The sequence below is a fragment of the Cupressus sempervirens genome, chromosome 9, assembly GCF_028749045.1.
Source record: "Cupressus sempervirens isolate cs-2001-9-10 chromosome 9, ASM2874904v1, whole genome shotgun sequence".
Lineage (NCBI taxonomy): Eukaryota > Viridiplantae > Streptophyta > Pinopsida > Cupressales > Cupressaceae > Cupressus > Cupressus sempervirens.
In genome coordinates, this window is record NC_143126.1 from 184,141,222 (window position 1) to 184,162,813 (window position 21,592).

Genomic DNA, 21,592 nt, shown 5'->3' on the forward strand with positions numbered 1-21,592 from the left:
CCATACATGCATCTTACTTTATTTTTCTTCTCTCTTTTTGGAGGAGGGTTTTTCACATGTGGTTTTCCCTCTTTCTCCACTTTATGAGAGATTGCATTGCATATCATTTGTACTTGCATATTGGACATGGGTACCTAACATGGCCTAGTAGCTGGGACCCATCTTGCATTATTATTTAACTTTTGTGAGCTTAAGTACGTTTCCCTAAGTTGCACTTAAGGGGGGGTGTTGGTGTAAATAAGTATTTACTATTTACACTTTACTTAAGTTTACTCAGGTTAACGCATTTTCATATTAATTATCATGTAAACACCTAGGAGTTTGCATATTCATATGAGATGTCATGTAGACAACACAGTAGTTTGCACTCCAATTGAGCACATGTTGTCTACTACGTCTCTTTATGAGATACACCTTTGCATTCTTATCCTCTCATTGTTGCACGTACATTCATGCACAATGGAGGATAATCCACTCTTGGTGGACATGTGCTTAGTTGTTATGCTTATCTCTTTGTTGACTCCTAGTCATATCAGTTGTGTTTATATACAAGGCACTTCTATAATGTATTCATCCCATCATCTGATATCCATTCTCATTTGATCATCATTTGTCTCTCTTGTGCTATCTACTAAGCGTCTTGATCTTGGCGTTGAATTGTTGCTTTAGGCAAATTATTACATGGTATTAGAGCTATACCAAATTCTTACACATATACGCAACCCTACCTGAATAGAGAAGTTAGAACATTAGTTTCTAATCAATTATTTTAGATTGTAAGTTTGTAAATTAACTTAAATTTTAAAATATAAAATATAATGGATTATGAGTTCAAAAGAAAATTAGTTCTCAAGAAAGTGAAGGGACATGAAGGAAGTATTATAAATCTTCAAGCATAAAAGCAGACATGATGGGCATGGCCATAATATGAATTTGCATTTATGACCTAGAACATGAAATGTAAAATCAAGTGACAGACTTGACATGATCACAAGAAACTCTAAAGAGTTGTTTCCTATGTGATTTTAATCATGGGATTGATTCTAAGCCGTTCAATCACATTTTCTTCCGGCCATCAATCTATTCATTCTCTTAAAAGGTTCATCTCCTTTTGCTTTTCTCATTCTCTACCTTCCTCGAACTTTCATTGCAGAGATGTTATAGTGCAAGCTTAGTTTTAAAGATCGATTGACTAACATCACCAATAATCTTCACAAGAACATTGCCCTTGCTTGAAATGATGGAACCGGTTTGCATCCCTCACCACAATTTCTCTTGCAACGATCTTGGAGATGAACTTAATTTCAGTATGACAGTCACCACATACTCTAAGGTTTTTGACAACTCTGATAGTTGTTTCAACAGACATGTTTAACAATCCAAATGCAATTGCCAGCTTCTCACTATGGTGGCGAAGAAATAATTCTTTTTCTTCCTCCACCACATCACTCAGTATATTTCTAGATTCTAGAAAATACCCTGCTGCCTTCATCTCCCAACACAATTCCTCCAACTTCGCATAGATCTCTTTTGTTTGTGGATGTGATGTGTCTCCTGCACAAAAAGCATGTACAATATTATGGACTTCAATCCAACTACATCCAGGTGTCTTTTTAATTCCTCTATCTGCAATCAATCTCCTTAATCTTTGGACTTCATCCCATCTGCCCAGTTCTGCATAGATGTTTGAAAGAAGAACAAAAGGTGCAGCATTTTTAGGGTTCAGCTCAGTAAGGAGAGTTGCTGTAAATACTCCCATGCCTATGTTTTTGTGTGATTTACAAGCACCAAGCAAACACATCCACACAACCCCAACAGTTTTGATTGGCATTTTGATTATAAATCTCAGAGCTTCCCCAAGAAAGCCAGCACGGCCAAGCAGGTCAACCATGCATACATAATGACCCGTTGTAGGTTTAATACAATGAAAATCATCCATGCCATTGAAGTATTTAAAGCCCTCCTCTACCGAACCTGCATGACTGCATGCATATAACACACAAACGAAGCTTATATGGTTAGGAAGTGTTCCGCCTTGTTTCATTAGTTCAAAGAGTTTAATAGCATCTTTGTGAAAGCCATGCATTGCATATCCTGCTATCATCGCATTCCATGAGACTACATCTCGTTTAGACATTTTATCAAACAGTTTACGAGCCTTACGTATGCTTCCACATTTTGCATACATATCAACCAGGGCGCTTGTAACTACAACATTTGATAAAAACCCACCTTCAATCGTGCTTTGATGGATGTGCATACCCTGCTGCAAAGCTCCTATTTTAGCACAGGCTGGGAGGATGCTGGCAAAGGTGAATTGATCCGGTTGAATACCATCTAATTGCATTTCCTTGAACATATCCATGGCCTTCTCAACACACCCATTATGTGCATAGCCTGAAATCATTGCAGTCCATGTTACCACATTTCTTCGAGGCATTTCCTTAAAAAGCCTTAAAGCCTCATCAAGAACACCATTTTCTGCATATCCTACGATCACTGCAGTCCACGAAACTACATCTGGTCGAGGCATTTCTTCAAAAATCTTCAAAGCTTCCTCAAGAATGCCATTTTGTGCGTATCCTGCAATCATGGCATTCCAGGAGACCGCGTCTCGTTGAGACATTTTGTCAAACAGTTCACGTGCCTTCTGCATGCTTCCACATTTCGCATACATGTCTATCAGCGCACTCTCAACTACAACATCTAAGGAGAACCCATTTTTAATTATACCTTTATGAATCTCCATACCCTGTTCCAAAGCTCTTATTTTGGCACAGGCTGGGAGAATAGTGGCAAAGGTGAACTCATCCGGATGGGCACCTGTTCGTTGCATACGTTTAAACAATGCCAACGCCTCATTAGGATACCCCTGTTTCCTGTAAGCTGCAATCATAGCATTCCATGAACAGCCGTCTCGTTCTGTCATTTTGTCAAATACTTTACTTGCATCAACCAAATTATTGCACCTGACATACACATTGATAAGCTCATTCTGTAAATATGTCAATGTAGCAGATGCAAATCTCCTGCGAGTGATAAGAAATTGAATTTGTCTACAATGTGGCAGCGAATTCTTGGCAATGCTAGTGTACGATAGTCGAAGACAATTACAAGAGTAAATGAGAGGTTTGTGTGTAGTAGCCACACTATATAATGGCACTGAATGGTTGCTATTAAATATAATTCCACTTCCATTACAGCAATAACCAGACACCCCAATCGTGTTCGTCCTCGAAAATGAAATTATACCCATTTATTCATTTCTATGAGCCCAAATATATACTGATTTCCATTTTCTGATCATCTAAGATCAGCGGCCTTTCCTCCGGAGCAAGCACTTGGCTTCCCCCTCTATTTAGAATTTAAAACCCATTTAGGTTTAGGGTTTGTGTAGTGGTTCTTAAAAGTGGTGTCGGCAAAATTTTGGGATTGGGTATGTTGTCCATACGAAATGGCTTGGAAACAAACACACTTCTCTCCTAAACACCTTTGTTGAGCTTGGATCGAAGGTGTGCTTTCATGGAGGCACAATACTTCACGAAGAGCACACCGATCGACCTGAGATGGTTACCATTGAAACTCGAGGCTGGTTGCTATGCGGATTGTTTAGCACGGATTGGAAACGACGACCCCAATTGGTTCAAAGAAGCACAAGCTTCAAGTTGATGCCAAGAATGTGGACATTCTAGGCGAGCATTGGTGAAGGTTTGTAGCCACAGATCGTTAAGGTGCATGTACAGTTGTTGCCAGCTAGGTCGAATCTTCTTGAGCAACTCAGAGTTGTCTCCATAAGCTCGAAGATGCTCGGTGATTCAAGCAGAGGGCAGCGTCTACCCAGCCGACCAAATAGACAATAATTTATTATTTAATATTAAAGTAAAATTACAAATCAACTGTTTTAGAATTTTAATATTATTAATAAATTACAATCCCGTCGGCTGGATAGTCATTTCGCATGGGCGAGTGGATTTGAGCTAGTTAGCAAGTGTCTTAAGCATTGTAATGCATAGTTGGGTTTTGTGAGTAGATAGCATACATTATTGGGTAGTCAACATGGTTTGAATTGAGCTATAACATGGTACCTAATTCTTTGTGGGCATAGTTTTAACTTGAATGTAAGCAATATCGGTGGCAGTGGACTTACATGCTCGGATGGCTTATTGTAAAGATTGTGTGTGGATGGCTTATTGTGAAGATTGTGTTTGGATGGAGTAAATGATTTGTGTTGCTCTTATTGATGTGTTTATTTGCTTTGTTGTATCTTTGGGTTGATGCATTGATGGATGGTTAAGTCTTTTGATATTTTGTATGTCCAATCTGGTTACCTTGGTTGTTTAATTTCTGCATTACTAATAATGAAGGTATAGTTTGTATTGAGATCTAAGTTGCCATATTTGGGTTTCAAAGGCAGTACCGCACAAGGATTCGCTTTGGCTTTGTGACAATGTGGAAATGCCCAACTTTATGGGGCTATAAATGCACCTATCATGTTGTTGTAGATAGTTCTAGTGTATTTTATAATTTAGGGGAGAGGGTTTAGTAATTGTATATTTTAACTTTGTCCTTCTTAAAATCTTATATCAAAACTTCAAATCATTAATATTTTTTTTACAACTTATTTAGCAAGTCTCCTAATAATTAAGGTTTTAGGGTCACATTATCAAATATGATGCCACATCAACATGTTTTTTTGTCAAAGTGTCAAAAACAACCAAAAAAGAGTGAAACCAATGGTCGTGCAAAAGAGACACTTGTGCTTGAGTAGTTGATGTGACAACACATGATTATTTGGATTTTAGAATAAATGATACATTTCATTCAATTATGGATAGTCATCCTCAACAATAACAACTGTAAAGTCACAACTAATAGTGCAATGTCATGAAAAATATTGGACATTAAATCAGCGATTGTGGGTATTAAATTAACAAGAGTCAAATCAACAATTCTTATCACAACCATTGAAACACTTTCAAGTACTAGGTCCTCTCCCCTATAGAATACATATACAAGGTGAGTGCACTCTCATAATCTTGTAGATGATTTCTAAAAATAATTCTTTAGTTATTAATCAACTCCATTTTAGCATGTTTTGTTTCTTGTTGTTCTGAAGATGAGAAGTAGATTTGGGTTTAAAAGTTTACGCTAAATGTTATTTTGAAAGTTTAATTTCAAAAGTATGAACAAGTTTTTTTAACATAAATAGTTTCTTTAAATAAAGCTACAAATTGACAAGGGGATTAATTTATTAAATGAGTACAAACCAATATATTTGTTACAGAGTTGTTAGAAAAAAAAATAACAAGACAATAATCTTAATATTGGGAAATCAAAAGCAATCAAACTATAAAAGGGAAAAAAAATTAAAATTAAAAGAGCAACCCTAAAACAATTATAGACTTGGTGCTAGACAACCATACACCCTTCACCTATATGTGTGAATTATAGACAAACTTTAAGTTGGTGATTTGAGTTGTAAACACAAGTGTTAAGGGGTTCAATCTAAGAAGATTATCACAAACATGTGTTCAGGTGAGGCAATTTAGAAACAATTGTTAAGATGGGTAAGACCTCCTTTACTTTTATTTTTGCATGACTAAGGGAGTTTCCTTGAGATGTTAGATTGGTTCATGAAATGACAATCAAACACTTCCTTACAAAAAACTATACCTACTGCACAATGTATACCAATATCATTACTACCATATATCTATGAACAAGTTAGGATATGCAAGGATTAACACCTCATTAAACAAAAGATATGCCATATAAGTATTTAAGAATGTGTTTTACAGAAAACCCTTGTGCTATATACATTTAGACATGCTAATCAAATAAAACACACAAATTTATAAAACAATATGTAAATTGATTTATTTTGAGTGTGTTGAGGATGACACAGGAGGAAGACAATGATGTATTAACACATTTATCCATTAAAAAGGAAAGTTCTTGAATTCAAGATTCAAACATGTGATAATTCAAACTAGGATAATGCCTTAATGGAGACACCAGAAAAGAAAATGCCTTTTAGAACACACAAGTAAGCTTGGCTCTACACATATATTCAAAATAATAATAAATAGTTATAGAATATTAATTGAACCTACTTGTAATTTATAAGCGTGCCCATACAATTATTTTATTACGTTGAAGAAGAACCTCACAAAGCCTTTAAAGGAAGGATTCTATAGACTTTTGGTTGACGAACTAAACAACATGTATCTGAAAATATATACCATGCACAAAGAGACACTTAAGTAAGGTTGATTATAAAGCTAATAATTTAATCTTCAAAATTTACAAGTTAAATCATAGATTTTAGTTATCCCAAAATAGATTTTGACTAACCTAAATTTTAACAATACAAAACTCACACAACCCAAAATGGGATTCAAAACCCTAGGGATTCTTGTAAATATCACTTCTTAATTAATTCTGCAAGTGCTCCTTTTATATCCAAAAATGTTATACTCTTATCCTTTCCTCTCAAAAATGGAAATTGATGCAAATAAAACTAAACCAGGAAGGCACCCGAATTATTAGAAGGCTATCATGTTAAGGAAAAGCCTCATAATGATTTCATGTAATGTAAAACCAACATGTGACTTTTGTAAACATGATTTGACCCCAAATAGACATAAAAGAATATTCATATGATACTGACATACATGAACATTATTGATTCACTGGTTTGAGAGTAGTTGTAGGTGAAAACACCCAAAAACTATGCTAAAACTATGTCTTGGATGTGTCACTCTAACCATAGAGTAATTTTATGGATTGGATCATGAAAAAATGTGCTAAATTCCCTTTTGTAGTTTTTTTTGGGTTAAGATTCAAGTCATTGCAAGGGTGGTTGCATTCTAATGACAATGTAAGGGGAATCTCTAATGTGTCATTTTGTAGAAATTTAACCCCCATGTGAATATATTTGGCCATTCCATAAAATCTTTTAGAAGGTAAAAAATACCTATAGATATTTGCAAAAACCCCTCTCATGTGATATCAATCCCAATTAATCCTTTGCAAACAAGTGACCTCCATAAAGTCATACAACCCCAAAATTCACAAAGAATAGAAGATCTCCCACTAGTTTCTCCATTTTTTTCTTTACCACTTTTCCTACATATTCCCTTTTGCTTTCATTGTTTATCCATTTTCCTTCTCTTCTTTTCTCTTTGCATTTACAAAGATTGGGTAGGAATTGGGTACTCAACAATGGTTCACATGGTTCTAAGAACCACAAGAAGCTTTGAATCTTTACTTATTTCAGGTTGATGTTCTTTTATGAGAGGTTCCCAAGATTTTGGCAAATTTTGGAAATCACAATTTTTTTGCTAATCATTTATTCTTGTTCCTTTGTCTTGGACATTCTCTTTTCTCCCCCTTATGCATTGACATTTGATTATTTGCACTTCTTCCATTGTTAGGGTCAAAAGTCTAGAAAGAAAAAATACCCTACACCATAATGGTAAATTGTGAGTCTCTTATCTTAGAGGTCTTAGGTTCGAATGATAATTAATATTAGCTTTGACCTCTTACAAATTTTTTTAAAAATTTAAGAAATCCCTTATCGGGAAAATGTGTAAAATCATGGCGAATCCTACATTGTTTTTTGCAAGGGAAATTAATTATTATGGAAATTATTTTTCAAAGTAAAGACAAAAATTAGTTGTGTAATGCCTACCCCTACTTGACTTTTCCGATTGTATTGTCAGATTCATTTAGGCCAGTTTTCTAATTGTGTTTTATGATTGTCAGTACTTAGTCAACATATTTGATTATATGTCATTTCATACTTAGTTGAATATATGTGTTGAGTTACTTTAGTACTAGTTATTTCAATTATTTCATGATTGTTTTGATGATGATATATATGTTCATTTAGTGATTTTCAATTATTTAATGATGTTAGTTAGATGAATGATTTTTATGATGTTTCTATGGATACTTACCCCATACTTGCATGTGTATGGTGTGTGTGTGTGTGTGTGTATGTTTTCTTTATGTTTGATGTTTCTAATGTGGTTAAAGGAAGGGAGTAGTAGTCACCTGCTTGTCGGGATCTACATGATGAACCACTTCCTGCCATTGCATGTTTAGTTTAGAATATTGTGTTTGTACATGCATGGATTTTATGCAGATTGCAAGTACTGCGTATTGACTCCCCTGAATTGCCAGGATGAGCATACCCTATCACAGTATTTCAAAGATATAAGTGGGGAGATAACTCATGAGTCCAAATCCTAAACCCTAAGCTAATTATCTTAGAAAATAGGACAAGTATCTGATTTAGTTTACCCATTTGAATTCGTCAAGTGACATGAATTCATGATTTTGACCCTGGAGTTTGATTATGTTCTTTGCCTTCAGTTGCGTTTTCATTTTTGGTTTTATGGGTATGTGGTAATTTTCTATTATAATTAAATCAAATTAAAAAATAATTTAATGATTTAATTTAATGAAAATTTTATAAAGAAATTTGATATTTAATTATATTTAATTAATTGAAAAATTAATTAAATAAAAGAATTAAATTTAAAAGATTATACTAAAGTTCTATTTTTGGCATGTGTGTGTGTGCATATATATGTGTGTGTGTGTGTGTGTGTGTGTGCGTGTGTGTGTGTGTGTGTGTGATTTAATAATTATTATTTAAGATTTTTATATTAATATTGAACTCTAAATAATATTATTACTTGAATTAATAAATATATTATTAAATCGTCTCATAATTAACTTGAGAGAGAAAACTTAAAATTTATAAAGTTTATTTTTATTAAATTGCATAAAGCATATGTAAGAAATTTAAAGATAAAGTTTTAGTTCTAATTGCGGTGTAGTTATATTTATTTAAGTTAATGATAATTATTTAGGAGTTTTATTTTAAATAACAAACTCTAAATAATGTTATTAATTAAGTTAATAAATATATTATCAATTTTTTTTGCGAATTTAATTAAATAAAAGAATAAAACTTAAAGATAAAGTTATAGCTCTAATTTTGGCATATTTATAATTATTTAATTGAATAATAATTTATTTAGGAGTTCTATTAATAAACTCTAAATAATATTATTAATTAAAATAATAAATATGATATTAAAAATGTCTCATGATTAATTAAAGTCAGAAAGAAAATTAATTTAATAAAGATATTTTAATTCGAATTGCATAAATTTGTTGCATGAAAATTGTATATAGAAAATTCAATATTTAATTAACTGAAAAATTAATTAAATAAAAGAATTAAATTTAAAAGATTAAAATAAAGTTCTAATTTTAGCATATTTATATTTATTTTATTTAATAATTATTATTTAAGAGTTTTATTTTAATAATAAACTCTAAATAATATTATTAGTTGAATAATAAATATTATTATTTTTCTATTAGATATAAGAGTTTCAGAAAATACAAAGCAACCAAAGTACCACCATGAAAATCAACAAGGAGGCCAAGCCTCACTAAGGAAAAACAGTATCAGCTATACAACATAACAAAAAGAGAAGAAGAAGGACTATCTAACTAAGAACATCATAGTAATTGACCACCCAAGTAGTCCCACCTAAGGGACCCTCCATCCAAACGATACTTTTACGTTCTTGAATCTGCATCAGCCTGAATAAATCTTCTTTTCTAGCATTCACTTTCTTACTGATTTCTCTGTTCAGCCTAATGCAAGCTTGCTCAAAAGCTTGTAGATTATCCAAAGTTCTACGCCATTGGTATCCATGCTTCAACTCATAGTAGGAAAAAGTAGCATGCCCATCATGAAGGAACCTTCTCATCTTATCCTACTCCATCAACATAGTAGCCTGCACCTACAAAAAAAAATTAAAATAAGTGAGTTTTTGAAAAAACTCAAAAAGATCCCTCGACTTACCTTGGTACCTTTTCTCGTTCCTGCACTTCCAGATCTGACAGAGAATGTTAGATGATAATATATTCCAAAATAAATCGGTATCTTTAGGAAGACCATTAATATGACCAATAATAATATCAAGAATATTAACATCAATAGGATAAACAATGCCCCAAACATTCTCCATATTTCTTTAGCAAAAGTACAATCTAAAAGAATATGTCTACCAATTTTAGGAACTCTGCATAAATTACAAATATCATAATTAGATAAATCTCTCTTAATAGGTAGCTTGTCCAACATGACTAACCATATGAAGCATCTAATTTTAGGCTCAACAAAATTCTTCCACAAGATATCAAAGTATTATTTTCCAAACATCAGCATCATAAGAAGAGTACCAAACAACATTGACATGATCAGTAATATATGTATTACAATCAAGGATTTTGTATATATTCTTGGCCTTAAGCAGATTTGTGACAACTCCACCAAGCCAGTTACATTTAAGGTGCCTTTGAGAGTCAACATGGCATATAGTGGGAAGACCATTAACAACTTGCACAATCATGTTATAAGTTCTTTGGGAATCAGGGATATCATATTTATTTTTAAGCTCATCCCAAGGAGTGATTTGATTCTGCTCAAAGAGATCTATGAACTATTTAATACCTTTCTTAGCCCATAGTCTGGCAGAACACCCTTGGGTAAGGGCCAAAGGTTTACCATTTAGGTGAATATTCCACCAAATGGATCTTTCTCCATGGAGTTGATTATTACAATGAAAATCCTTGTTAGTGATCAATTTCCTAACATGGTCCCAAGCCTTCCAAATAGATCTAAAAAATGCGGAACCTTGGACCATGACAGGAAAATTACCAATAATGAGGTCGCAAAAGGGGAGATTAGTCCAAGATTTGGCTTTCTTAGGCACACCCCTCTCAATGTTGTTTCTAACCAACACTTTCCAAGGACAGTCACCCTCCATCGATTGAAAAATCCATTTGGCAAACAGGGCAATACCTTGAATTCTTAAGTCCTTCAGTCCAAGTCCCCTAGGGCCTTGTCAATGTAGCACCAAGCCCACTTAACAGAATGAATTTTATTATTACCCTTGCCATCAAACCAAAGAAATTGTCTAATTAAATTTATGCTTTAAATAAAAAGTCTAAATTTGAGGTCGAAATTTAGAAAATTGATTAAAGAAAGATTAGAATATGATGTTATTTGTTTAATTAGAAATTAATTAAATGTGTACTTCAGTTTAACATATTTATTTAAAAGTCTAATTTAAGAAGTTGGATAAAAATAGAATTAAAATATTAAAAGATTAAAGATTTAATATTGTTTTATTATGATTATTTAATTAATATATATATATATATTTTTATTAGTAAACAGTCGAAGCCTTGATTATATTAATTATATAAAATTAAAATTAAAAATATTTTAGAGTACCTTCGCTCAAATGGGCACTGGTAGGAAAGAATGGAGAAGAAAACCTCCAGTCTTACCTAGGACTGTGGTCCATTATTATTAAATTATAAAAGGGGCATACCCTAGTTGTCATACTTCAAAATTTCTTGTTGTTACAATGGAGTGTACTAGAATCCTTCAAATTTTGAGTATTTTGATGATGCTTATGCCAAACAAAATCCTACTACCAAGAAGACCATTCCACCCATTTCTTTAAACTCTTAGTAGGTACCCCTTCATTGTTGTATGCTAGAGTTGCACGTACCTTACTGTTCTGTTGATTAGTTATGCAACTTAGAAAGAGACATTAGAATAGTTAGTTATAACATTGAAAAATAGTTTCCTGGTTGGATACTAAAGAGCTAAAATGACTAAGGTCAGTCCAAAGAAAGCTGAACATGTTCTAATTAGACTTACTATTCACTATGTCCTACCATTCTTTAATCAAAACCAGAATCCACATTAATCATTTAGAGTTCAACTAAACTTCGAGTTAATAAGTCAAGGAAGATCTCTCTAAACTATTAGTGAATGATTCCTTCATACATAAAGAGAATGTTACTCTTACTTGTCCAGTCATACCCTTTAATATCTTATATTAATTTTTGTGCTTTCTTAAATTAACTTTGAGGAGTGCTCTGTGTTGTAACTTAAATACCCTGCTAGGATGCTTTTAATTCACTAGTAATAGAGAGAAAAGAAAAAGGGAAAGCCAAGCTTTAATTATTTAATTAATAATTATTAGATTAGAGTTGCATTTAAATAATGAGCTTTTATATTCTTATTAATTTAAATAATAAATTATTCTTTAAATAGTGCTTGCACTAATTAAAAAAGTGGAGGAAAAGAAAATATAAAAGAATATTTTAATAAAAAAGTTCTTTAAATGTGCATGAAAGAATTAAATTTAAAAGATTTGATTAAAGTTCCAATTTAGGTATATTTATATTTATTTAATCTAATAATAATTTATTTAGGAGTTTTGTTTTTAATAAACTCTAAATAATATTATTAGTTAAATTAATAAATATTATATTAAAAACGTCGCATGATTTAATAAGGGAGAGAAAGTTTTAATTTAATAAAATTTATTTTAATTAAATTGCATTAAGTGTGTGCATGAAAATTAAAATATAGTAGTTAAAGACAAAGGGTATTTGCATGATTGCATGATCAAAGCCTTGATTTGGGGAAAACTCTTTATTAAGGAAATTAGAGCTCATTTTTAGATACACAGGTTTGGATGAGCCAATTTCCAAAAAGAGGGTTTTCGAAGGAAAAGGGAGATTCTTGCGTATTTGTGCATTCGTTGTTTTAGCATCATATCTAGGTAGGATCTTGTGAGTTTGTGCAGTAGTTGCTCATTCTTCGAATTCATGTCTTCCTCGTGTCTACTGTGTTTCTATTTTTAGAAGTTCTCTGGGTTGAAATTGTTATTTGAGAAAATTGATTTCCATTATAGAATTGTCTGTGATTTAATATAAAAACTTTTAGTAAATATTGAACTTTAGGGTTTTCAAAATCTAATGAATTATGAAATTCACTTTTGTATGTACTTTATGTGATGTGTGATTTACTGGTGTTGGGGTTTTTCGGTTTGACTTAGCCTTAGCTAGTCAAGATGTTGACTAGAGGCTCATGAGTTCTTTTTTGTGATGTCATGATGATGTTTTGATCTTGATCTTTTATACTTAACCACAGTAATGATGTTTTGATGCATTGATTGTTATTGCTTTCCAGTGTTCTTGTGTGAAACTGAGGTGAATGGTGTGACCTATCTAATATAACCTTTGAGTTTTTGATCAGTTGTATTTGAATTTCTTTCTAGTCACTTTTATAGGACTGAAGTGTTTGTATGATTTGTTCTTGATGATGTCATGTTATGACATGGATTGGTTTATGTATACTTGATTTTGGGATCACTCCTGTTAGGATGATCATTTTGGTGGAATCTGTGATTATGATCATTGATTTTCAGTACTTGTCAGCTGTTTGTTTAAGAAATAATATATGGTATGTGGTCTTTTGTGATCTTTCGATTTTACTAAGCTCAGGGTAGGTTATTTATATGTAATGTTAGGAAGTGGCTTGCAATGGAGGTTGGAGCCCAAATTGGTTGCTAGGTAACCCATTGTAAGTTGTTTAATAAGTGAAAATACTACACTAAATGGGAATAAAATGAACCTAATAAGAGTCTTTGTATGTTCTCGCCCATGCGTCTAGTGCTAGTATAGACTAGGATGGGAGTAGAGAGAACGCTTGGTTGCGACCATGCATAGTTAGTATGCCTTGTTAGTACGAAAGGATACTAGTGTCGCATAGGGTCACTAGGGTGCCAGGGTCAAGTTAGATTGCTAGGGTAACTCTGGCATTGATTCGTGCGATGACACTTGCCCGCTTGCATAGTGAATTTCCTACATGTCTATGTTGCATCTAGGATTAGTTGATACTTGTGCATTGGTACCTTTGAGTTAGATTGATTTCAGATGATTCCTTGAACCTAGATCTTGGTTTTTGACTTTTCAGTTCTTTATCGTGTTTGGGACTTGAGACTATCTCCTCAACGTGGTGGGAGTGAGCCATTTAGGTTCCATGAGGTCGGGTGGTAGTGCTTTTTCTTATACCATTGAGATCCTACCATTGGGTGTCATTGCTGGATGTGTTTGCGCAAATGTTCCTTTCTATCTATTCATGCATTTCTATGATGGATGGTTATACTTAGTGTATTGTATTTGATTTCATATATCTTACAAGGTTATGTAATCTATTTTATAAATGTATATTCTTTTAGCCTTTCATAGCCTATGACATGTATAGCGGATGATTGTGTATTCTAAATTTATTGCCAAGTGGCATTTGAAACAAATGTATATTATTAAAGTGGACTTGGACTTGTAATTATTCTTTCATATTGATGTGTTATTTATTTGACTTAGTATTAATTAAATTTAAATGTGACTCAACATCATGGGACCCTTAAGAATTATAACTTGTTTATGTGTTGTTGATGTATGAGTGTATGTTAATTGCTTCCGCTATTCTATTACTATTGTTGTATCTTTATCTTTTTAAAAAAATGCTTGACAAACTTAGTAAAACTTTAGGTTAACTTGTTTTGGGTTACATGGCAGGGCATTACAAGTTTAATTGATGATTTTATTTTTCCTACCATGGAAAAATGTTATAAAATTGAGGCAATTACTGTATTAATTTGGGGGAAAATATTGTTAGAATATTTAGAATAACTGAGGGGGGATGGGTGTGAATTGGTTATCTAGAGGTCCAAATGTACCAATTCAACTTTTACTTACTTCAAACAACTTAAACAATCTCATTAAGCCACTCAGTCCATATATTATATCATCAAGAACTTAACATTATATTCATTACTTAACTCTTTGTTCAATATATGTCAACCAATGGTAAATAAACAATAGTAAATAACATGCATCACATGTATAACATTCACACATATATGACACCAAGATTTAATGTGGAAACCCAATTTGAGAAAAACTATCAAGAAACATGCTACCACTTTTCATTCTTCTGAAGTGAGCTTGGTTAAGAGCCAACCTTGTTAAAGGATTTAATCACCCTTTTAGGAGTGGCCTTATTAGAGGTCTTAAAAACATGTCATCAGAATGTCACCACTAATACATTAGGGGTCCATTTGCAACGTCAATTTGCGACGGCAAGAAAATGTAATGTGTTTTTGGATTTTTTTTTTCAATTTTAGCCTAATGCCATCACAATTGCGATGGAAAATTTTGCAATTGCGACGCCAGCGGGATATAAGAGAAAAAAAACCGAAAAACATTGTTCATTTGAAAGAAATCGACACAGGGTTCTTCGGAAAGGGAAGCCGGGAGACTTCAACAGCATTGAGAGGGGCAAAGACCTGCATCTGGCGCTAACTCGAGGCATTGAGAGAGGTAGAGACCCGCATCAGCTAACTCGACGCATTGAGAGGGGCTAACCTACTATATTCTATGGGGATCTCTGCAGTGAAAGGGCCAAGGGCAACATTCAGAGGAGGATGATGGCAAGGTGCAAAACAAACAAACCCATTACTCTTAGAATCCTTTTTTCTCCAATCATTATCATTATTATATATATGAAGTAGAAAATGGGAGGAGACACAACCTTACTAGATATAAATTATCTCCTGACCGCCAAAATTATGGTGGGCTCAAGCTATTTGCAATTTATCTTCCCATGTCCTACAGATGGTCATGCATTCTCATTATAACTGTAAATGTTTCTCATGAATGCCCTTTCATTTCTTGAACAAGACACTTGTTTTTAAGTGTTTCCATTGCATGCCAAGAGCTCCATGCTGATGCCTCCCATACTTCCATGGTAGTGTGCTTGGATTTGTCAACAAAAAACCATGCGAAATCCATGAAAATTTGTTGTTCCTCATAGTCCAATGCATCAAAGCTTATTTTAAGGATTTGGTGTATGTCTCAAGGCAATGTCTTGGTAACTTTATTCAATTCTAACCTCCAATAATTCTAATCTCTGCCATGAACATGACTGCCAAGTACTTGAAGTGATAGAGGTAATCCTCTACATACATTCAGGAAGGAGTTAACCAGATATATGGGACACGACTTATCATGGTAATATATATATTATCTGTGGATGGAAAGTATATTCAGTCACCATGATATTATTGCATTTGCAGTGTATCTACAGTGATGATCCAGATTTATTGAAGGAACAATTCAGGGTATCATTAAATCACAACAGTGAGGAAGTGTCTATATTGGGTGTGGTCTAAGATGAATCTTTATTGGAAAGTATTGCCTTTGATAGAGTCAAAGTGTCTAATCAAATATTATGATAATATCTACAATGAAAATCAGACAATCATTTTACATTTAAACCATAACCATATTAATGCAAACAACTGTAGTTCATATGTTTCAACATATTCAACCTGGTAAATAAGGGAAATAAATAACAACAGTTTCACCAAAATCTCAATGCACCAAATATTGGAGATAAATAGACACGACTTTGAGTAGCCAAAAATGGACACTGAGTTGTTATGTTGTCAAATGGAGCAATGAGGTCCCAAGTTGAAGGCGAGCATGAAGGTGCTTCCATGAAAATTAGGCATCCATATGGCTTACCCCTACAAATTGAGCTTGCCACATTGTTCACATGTACAAATCCACTGATCACATGTATTTCCATTCTTATTATTTTTAAGCTTGGTCATGCTACCCTCCAGTAAACACAAACCTCCATACCTATTTTTGAGCAAATTTCTTTTACTAAGCATCTCTATTTTATTCATAAATAAATGAATGTTGTAATTTGGTATACTAGTTAATAAGAGGAAATAGTTAGTTCAATTCAATCCCCCATTAAATTTGAAACTAAAGGCATAATTATTTAAATCTAGATTGACTTTTACAAAATAAAACTAAAACTAAAATAAACAAGATTTGAACTATAATAATATACTAATTTGTGACATTCTAGAGTTACTCCCACACATGACATGTAAGCTTTGTCATGAATGACTATACTAGAGCTAAAAAAAACATGGGTCATCCACCGCTCTCTTCCAAATCCACTGGTACCACTGCACACTCTTGATTCACTCTCTAGAAGAAATTGATATTAAAAAAATTTTTTGCAAATAATTCCAATCCATAACTTGCAAATGGATAGAATATAAATTCACATAATCATAATATAGCTTAATGGGTCAAGACTACTATCTCCAACATAAGCAACAACATCAAAATGCATGATTGCATCAAATGCATTATTTTTAAATATGTTATCAACTTGACTTTTCTATTAAAGGCTCTCATGCTGAATTGTAACAAATGGTGAGCTCAATAAACAATAATCTCTTAAATTCAAATGAATTAACATCATTTCTCAATTTAAATACAACCATTTTCTCACCCAAGTCAACATTTATGAAATGCAGCTGGTTAGAGTTCAAAAATCATTTTTGTAACACACGTACAACTCCTATATTTCCCAAGATAAATTGTCCTACAATTTAGTAAATATTAAATTAACTCCTCCACCATCCTTGACTTCATTGAAAGGTAGAAGAGGATTTGTTACATAAATTTCAAATTACGTAGGGGAACATAATTCAGTTTAGGAACTTCAAATTAACAAAAAAAATTGTTGCTTGGCTTGTTTGACGAGGGGCACTAACTATAGTATTTCTTCATATCATCATGCTTAAAGCAGACATGTACATTGTTTTCCATTTGAGGCTATATCTAAATTATGGGAGGCAAAATATTAGTATCCGAATGGGGAGATTAGAAAGCTGACCAAAATTTGTCAATCTATTTGTAATTTATCTTAATTTTTCGACTGTGTTCAAGAATTATTTTGTTTTCTTGCAATTTCAAGTATGGATTTTATGATGAATGTCTGAGATAATATGGAAATATTTTACAGATCTCTTTGATTACTTGCCACTAACAGCCCTCATTGAAAGCCAGGTAAAGAAAAAGATATTATATACTATTTTGTTGGTACCCTGTGCAACACAACAAACTTGTTCTTACTATAAGAAAATTTTCTTTTCTTTTGTTTCATTGCAGATCTTCTGCTTGCACGGAGGTCTCTCCCCATCATTGGACACACTTGATAACATACGAGCTTTGGATCGCATACAGGAAGTGCATCTATACACATAAGTATAATGTTCTGTACTGCATAGATTTGAAAAGAAGATCACAACCATAAAATTCAGTTCTATGCACGATAGTGTCTTAGATCTGGTTCTATGTAGTGTTCTCTATTAGAAGAATTTTCTGTCTTGGTTACTAAATAGTTTCTATTTGAAATTATTTTGGTTGTACTGGCTATGTAGTGCCCCGCCAAGGAACCCTTGGAACTAAGCGTAAAACATGCAGGGGATTTTGTTAAAGCAATTGCATCATTACACACTTAAATTAGGACAACAATGCTAACAACATGAACAAAAATGAACAAAAAATCACTATCACTTTGTGCTTGTGCACAAACAGTTGTAAAACCAACCACTACATGTGAAAATCTTTGATCTCACTTGTTGCCTGTTAGAAGAGCCTCCTATTCATTCACCATAACCTTGATGGTGTGTTAAATTTTGTGCAATGATGATGAAATCACTAGAAAAAAGAAGCTGAAATAGTGGCCTAGAGATGATATGTAAATCTTTGGGTCATGCAATAATAAATGTGGCATGGATGAGCATCGATTTTTCTTCAACTTCATGCCAACCACATAAAGGACAATTTTATTGGAGCCTTCAAATTGAATCTAGTAGTTGTAGGGTCAAATCAAACTATCAATGAAGCTCTAAGTTGTTTAAGAGGATAGGTGGGACCTGTGGTGAAAAATGTCACAATTATGGGTACATTGGTGCATTTGGGAACTTTCTGCATGCTGAAATGAAGACTTGAGGGATTTTGGAGTGCATTCAGACCTTTGTGGGTGAACATAATACAGACATCAACACCAATCAATATAATCAAATGAAACTCAGATGCAATCGATGAATAATGCAGATGCTGAAGTTCTAAACCATCCAAATAGTCCTAATAATTGTTGGACCTAATTTATTGCCAACCATTGTAGTGTTCAACAGTGGAAGTATGGGGACAATATAACAGATCACACCTTAATTCCTTGCCCCATGCAGAAAAATCTAATAATGGACCCTTCTACCATCTCTTGTCTCTTGTATTCTGAGTTCCATGCCAAGGGGAGAATCTTCATGTGTGACTATGTAAATCCTCATTTTTTTGCCATTCTAAATCCTAAAAACCAATTTGATGCATGCACTCAATGATCAATTTTTAGATCTTACCCACTACTTATGTTCAAACAGTATACTGATTAAGAGAATGTTAGAGATTCATGATTAAATATTGCTATTAATGTCAAAAGTGTGAGCCAGATCACAAGTGTCAGCATCAATGTCAAAATGAGGACTAGAAGAGATGCAATTCCTATATTATAACTAAGCATAATTAACGATGGAGGATTCATGTTAAGTTTTTCAAGGGGTGGTCTATTGAAACATATGTACCAGCATAGTATGGCAACATATTATGCAATTCTTCATGCACATCAAATTCACCAAAGGAACTATTAACACACAGTCAGATATTGGAAAGAGAGAAACTTAAGGAAGAAGATTGTGAACTTCCATTTTGGTATGGAAAAACTGGCAGCATGAAATTACATGCTCAACATCTCTTACACTACAGTCAACGAATATGGGAGTTTAGTTTGTCATTTGACTTTAATTCAATCAATTCTAAAAATTCAAGTGGACTTTTCCACAAATACAAAGAAATATGAATCTCTACTTGCAACAAATATTGACAAGACCAAAACAAGTATAAGATATCCATAAAAATTGCTCAAATATGCAGATGGACGTGAAGCGGTGAGCAAAAGGCAGTAGTTCCCACATCATCATTGGAAATAACTGCACTTGGAGAGTATGACAGAAAAGACTTTAAACACTCTAGTTTTTAGAGATTAAAATATATACATGTCGTGTGTAGTTGTACATACCTTTACGCAATGATTGGAGAAGGAATAGTGACTATCAAACATAGTGGGATAAATTTGAAGATTATTATGAGAACCCCTGAATTACTACAGTAGAAATACCCAGGCATCTGACTGAATATGCACAGGGACATAGTTGTTATTGATCAGTGCTAATGATTAGAATATTTCTCTTCAAAAATATCGTATGAATCTATGCATCGCTTCATATTGATAATAGAAGGTCATCGTGTATAATGAATGTATATATAAACTTTGAGGAAGAATCTGTTGGAAGGCTACAATATAATAACATGACTCCATTGGCCAACATGCCAAGAGGGTGGATCTCAATAAGATCTCACATTACCAAGAAATATCCCAATATATTAATATACCAAATCACAATATCCACAACATCGCATAGATCCCCTTTTACAAGAAAAGGCAATGTGCAACAAGCATACCATTATTAATAGAAAATGGTCTTTGACATTAGTGCTTGGACCCCTTAGACAAGACAGTTAATTGATGATCATTATATGGTGAATATCCTTCAAATAAAAGCTGTGAATGTATCCAAGGATAGTGAATCGCCTTGAAAACACTAAATACCTTTAACAAAAAGGTGAAATTATCTCTCTTTCTGCCCCTCATCATATGAGTCATGCTCTCTAATATTTATCATAGTTTTGATCTTCTTCTTCACTAAAATTAATTGTGATCATGCTTTTTTAATGTCATTAAATCTACTCATATCATTGTTGATAGCTCTTCTGTAACCTCTGATGATGATGCTCCTCTAGACAATGGTAAATGTACATCTTGTCATGTCCTGTCATCTCTGAGTTTCTATAATAGTCCATCTCATTGTCTCGTCGTCACTGTTATGGATTCCATTTGATGACATATTTGTTTTGTTATTTTCAACATTTACCATTGTTCTTGATCTGTGCTCACTGAACATACATATAAAAGTGTGTAAAAGTCTTAGATGATACTCATCAATGGCAAGTTAAAGCAATGTAAAGTTCTTCTTTTCCTGCAACACATATAACAACAATGTAAACTTATCTTGAAACTTATTTTCTTGCAACACATATAACAACAATTTTAAGTGCTTGCAAGGTATATACTTATGAATAAATATTACATCCCGATTTAAATGTATGAAAACAATTTTCATTCCTTTTAAGCTTCATTCATCTTGAGGTGCAATTCACAAACTCAAGAATAGTGGCTTTTGTTCTTTAGGATACCTTTAGGGGAAGAGTATGTGAATGCCCCCTCGTGTCTGGAGTCCAGTTTAGACAAGATGGCTATTTACACTGCTAAGGTTTGTTGAATCTAATTCTGAATAACATTGCTTGCTATTGTTGAATCTAATCTAATGTATATTTTAACTAGACTTGTAGCTTATATGTTTTGAAATTGTTGTTAGGCCTTGTAGTTTGTATAATTTGATTGTTGGAGAGCTTCTACAGGTAAGCAAGAAGGTCGTTGCACAAGTTATAGCCGTGCACTCGAGTATGAAAATTGTATATTTTTTATTATAATGTATATTTTAACTAAACTTTTAGCTTATATGTTTTGAAATTTCTTTTAGTGGCTTAATGTTGTAAGGTCTCTTGAAATAAGACCTTCAGGTGGTTGGTCAAAGTTTTACAAATAATCTTAGGAATAAAGTCAAAGAAAGTATTTTTAAAA

General features: G+C 33.1%; 1 protein-coding gene across 1 annotated transcript in view; it reads right to left on the reverse strand.

Annotated features, from left to right (window-relative positions):
• Positions 1–1,054: 1,054 nt before the first annotated feature.
• Positions 1,055–21,592, reverse strand: part of LOC149538085 (pentatricopeptide repeat-containing protein At3g26782, mitochondrial-like) — a 57,253-nt gene continuing 36,715 nt past the window's right edge. Inside the window, exons 3-4 of the mRNA XM_089799457.1 lie at positions 2,824–2,940; positions 1,055–2,613 (exon numbers count right to left, since the gene is read on the reverse strand). Coding sequence (XP_089655583.1) covers positions 1,199–2,613; positions 2,824–2,940 — 1,532 coding nt within the window. The 3' untranslated portion in view covers positions 1,055–1,198. The remainder of the gene's footprint in view (positions 2,614–2,823; positions 2,941–21,592) is intronic.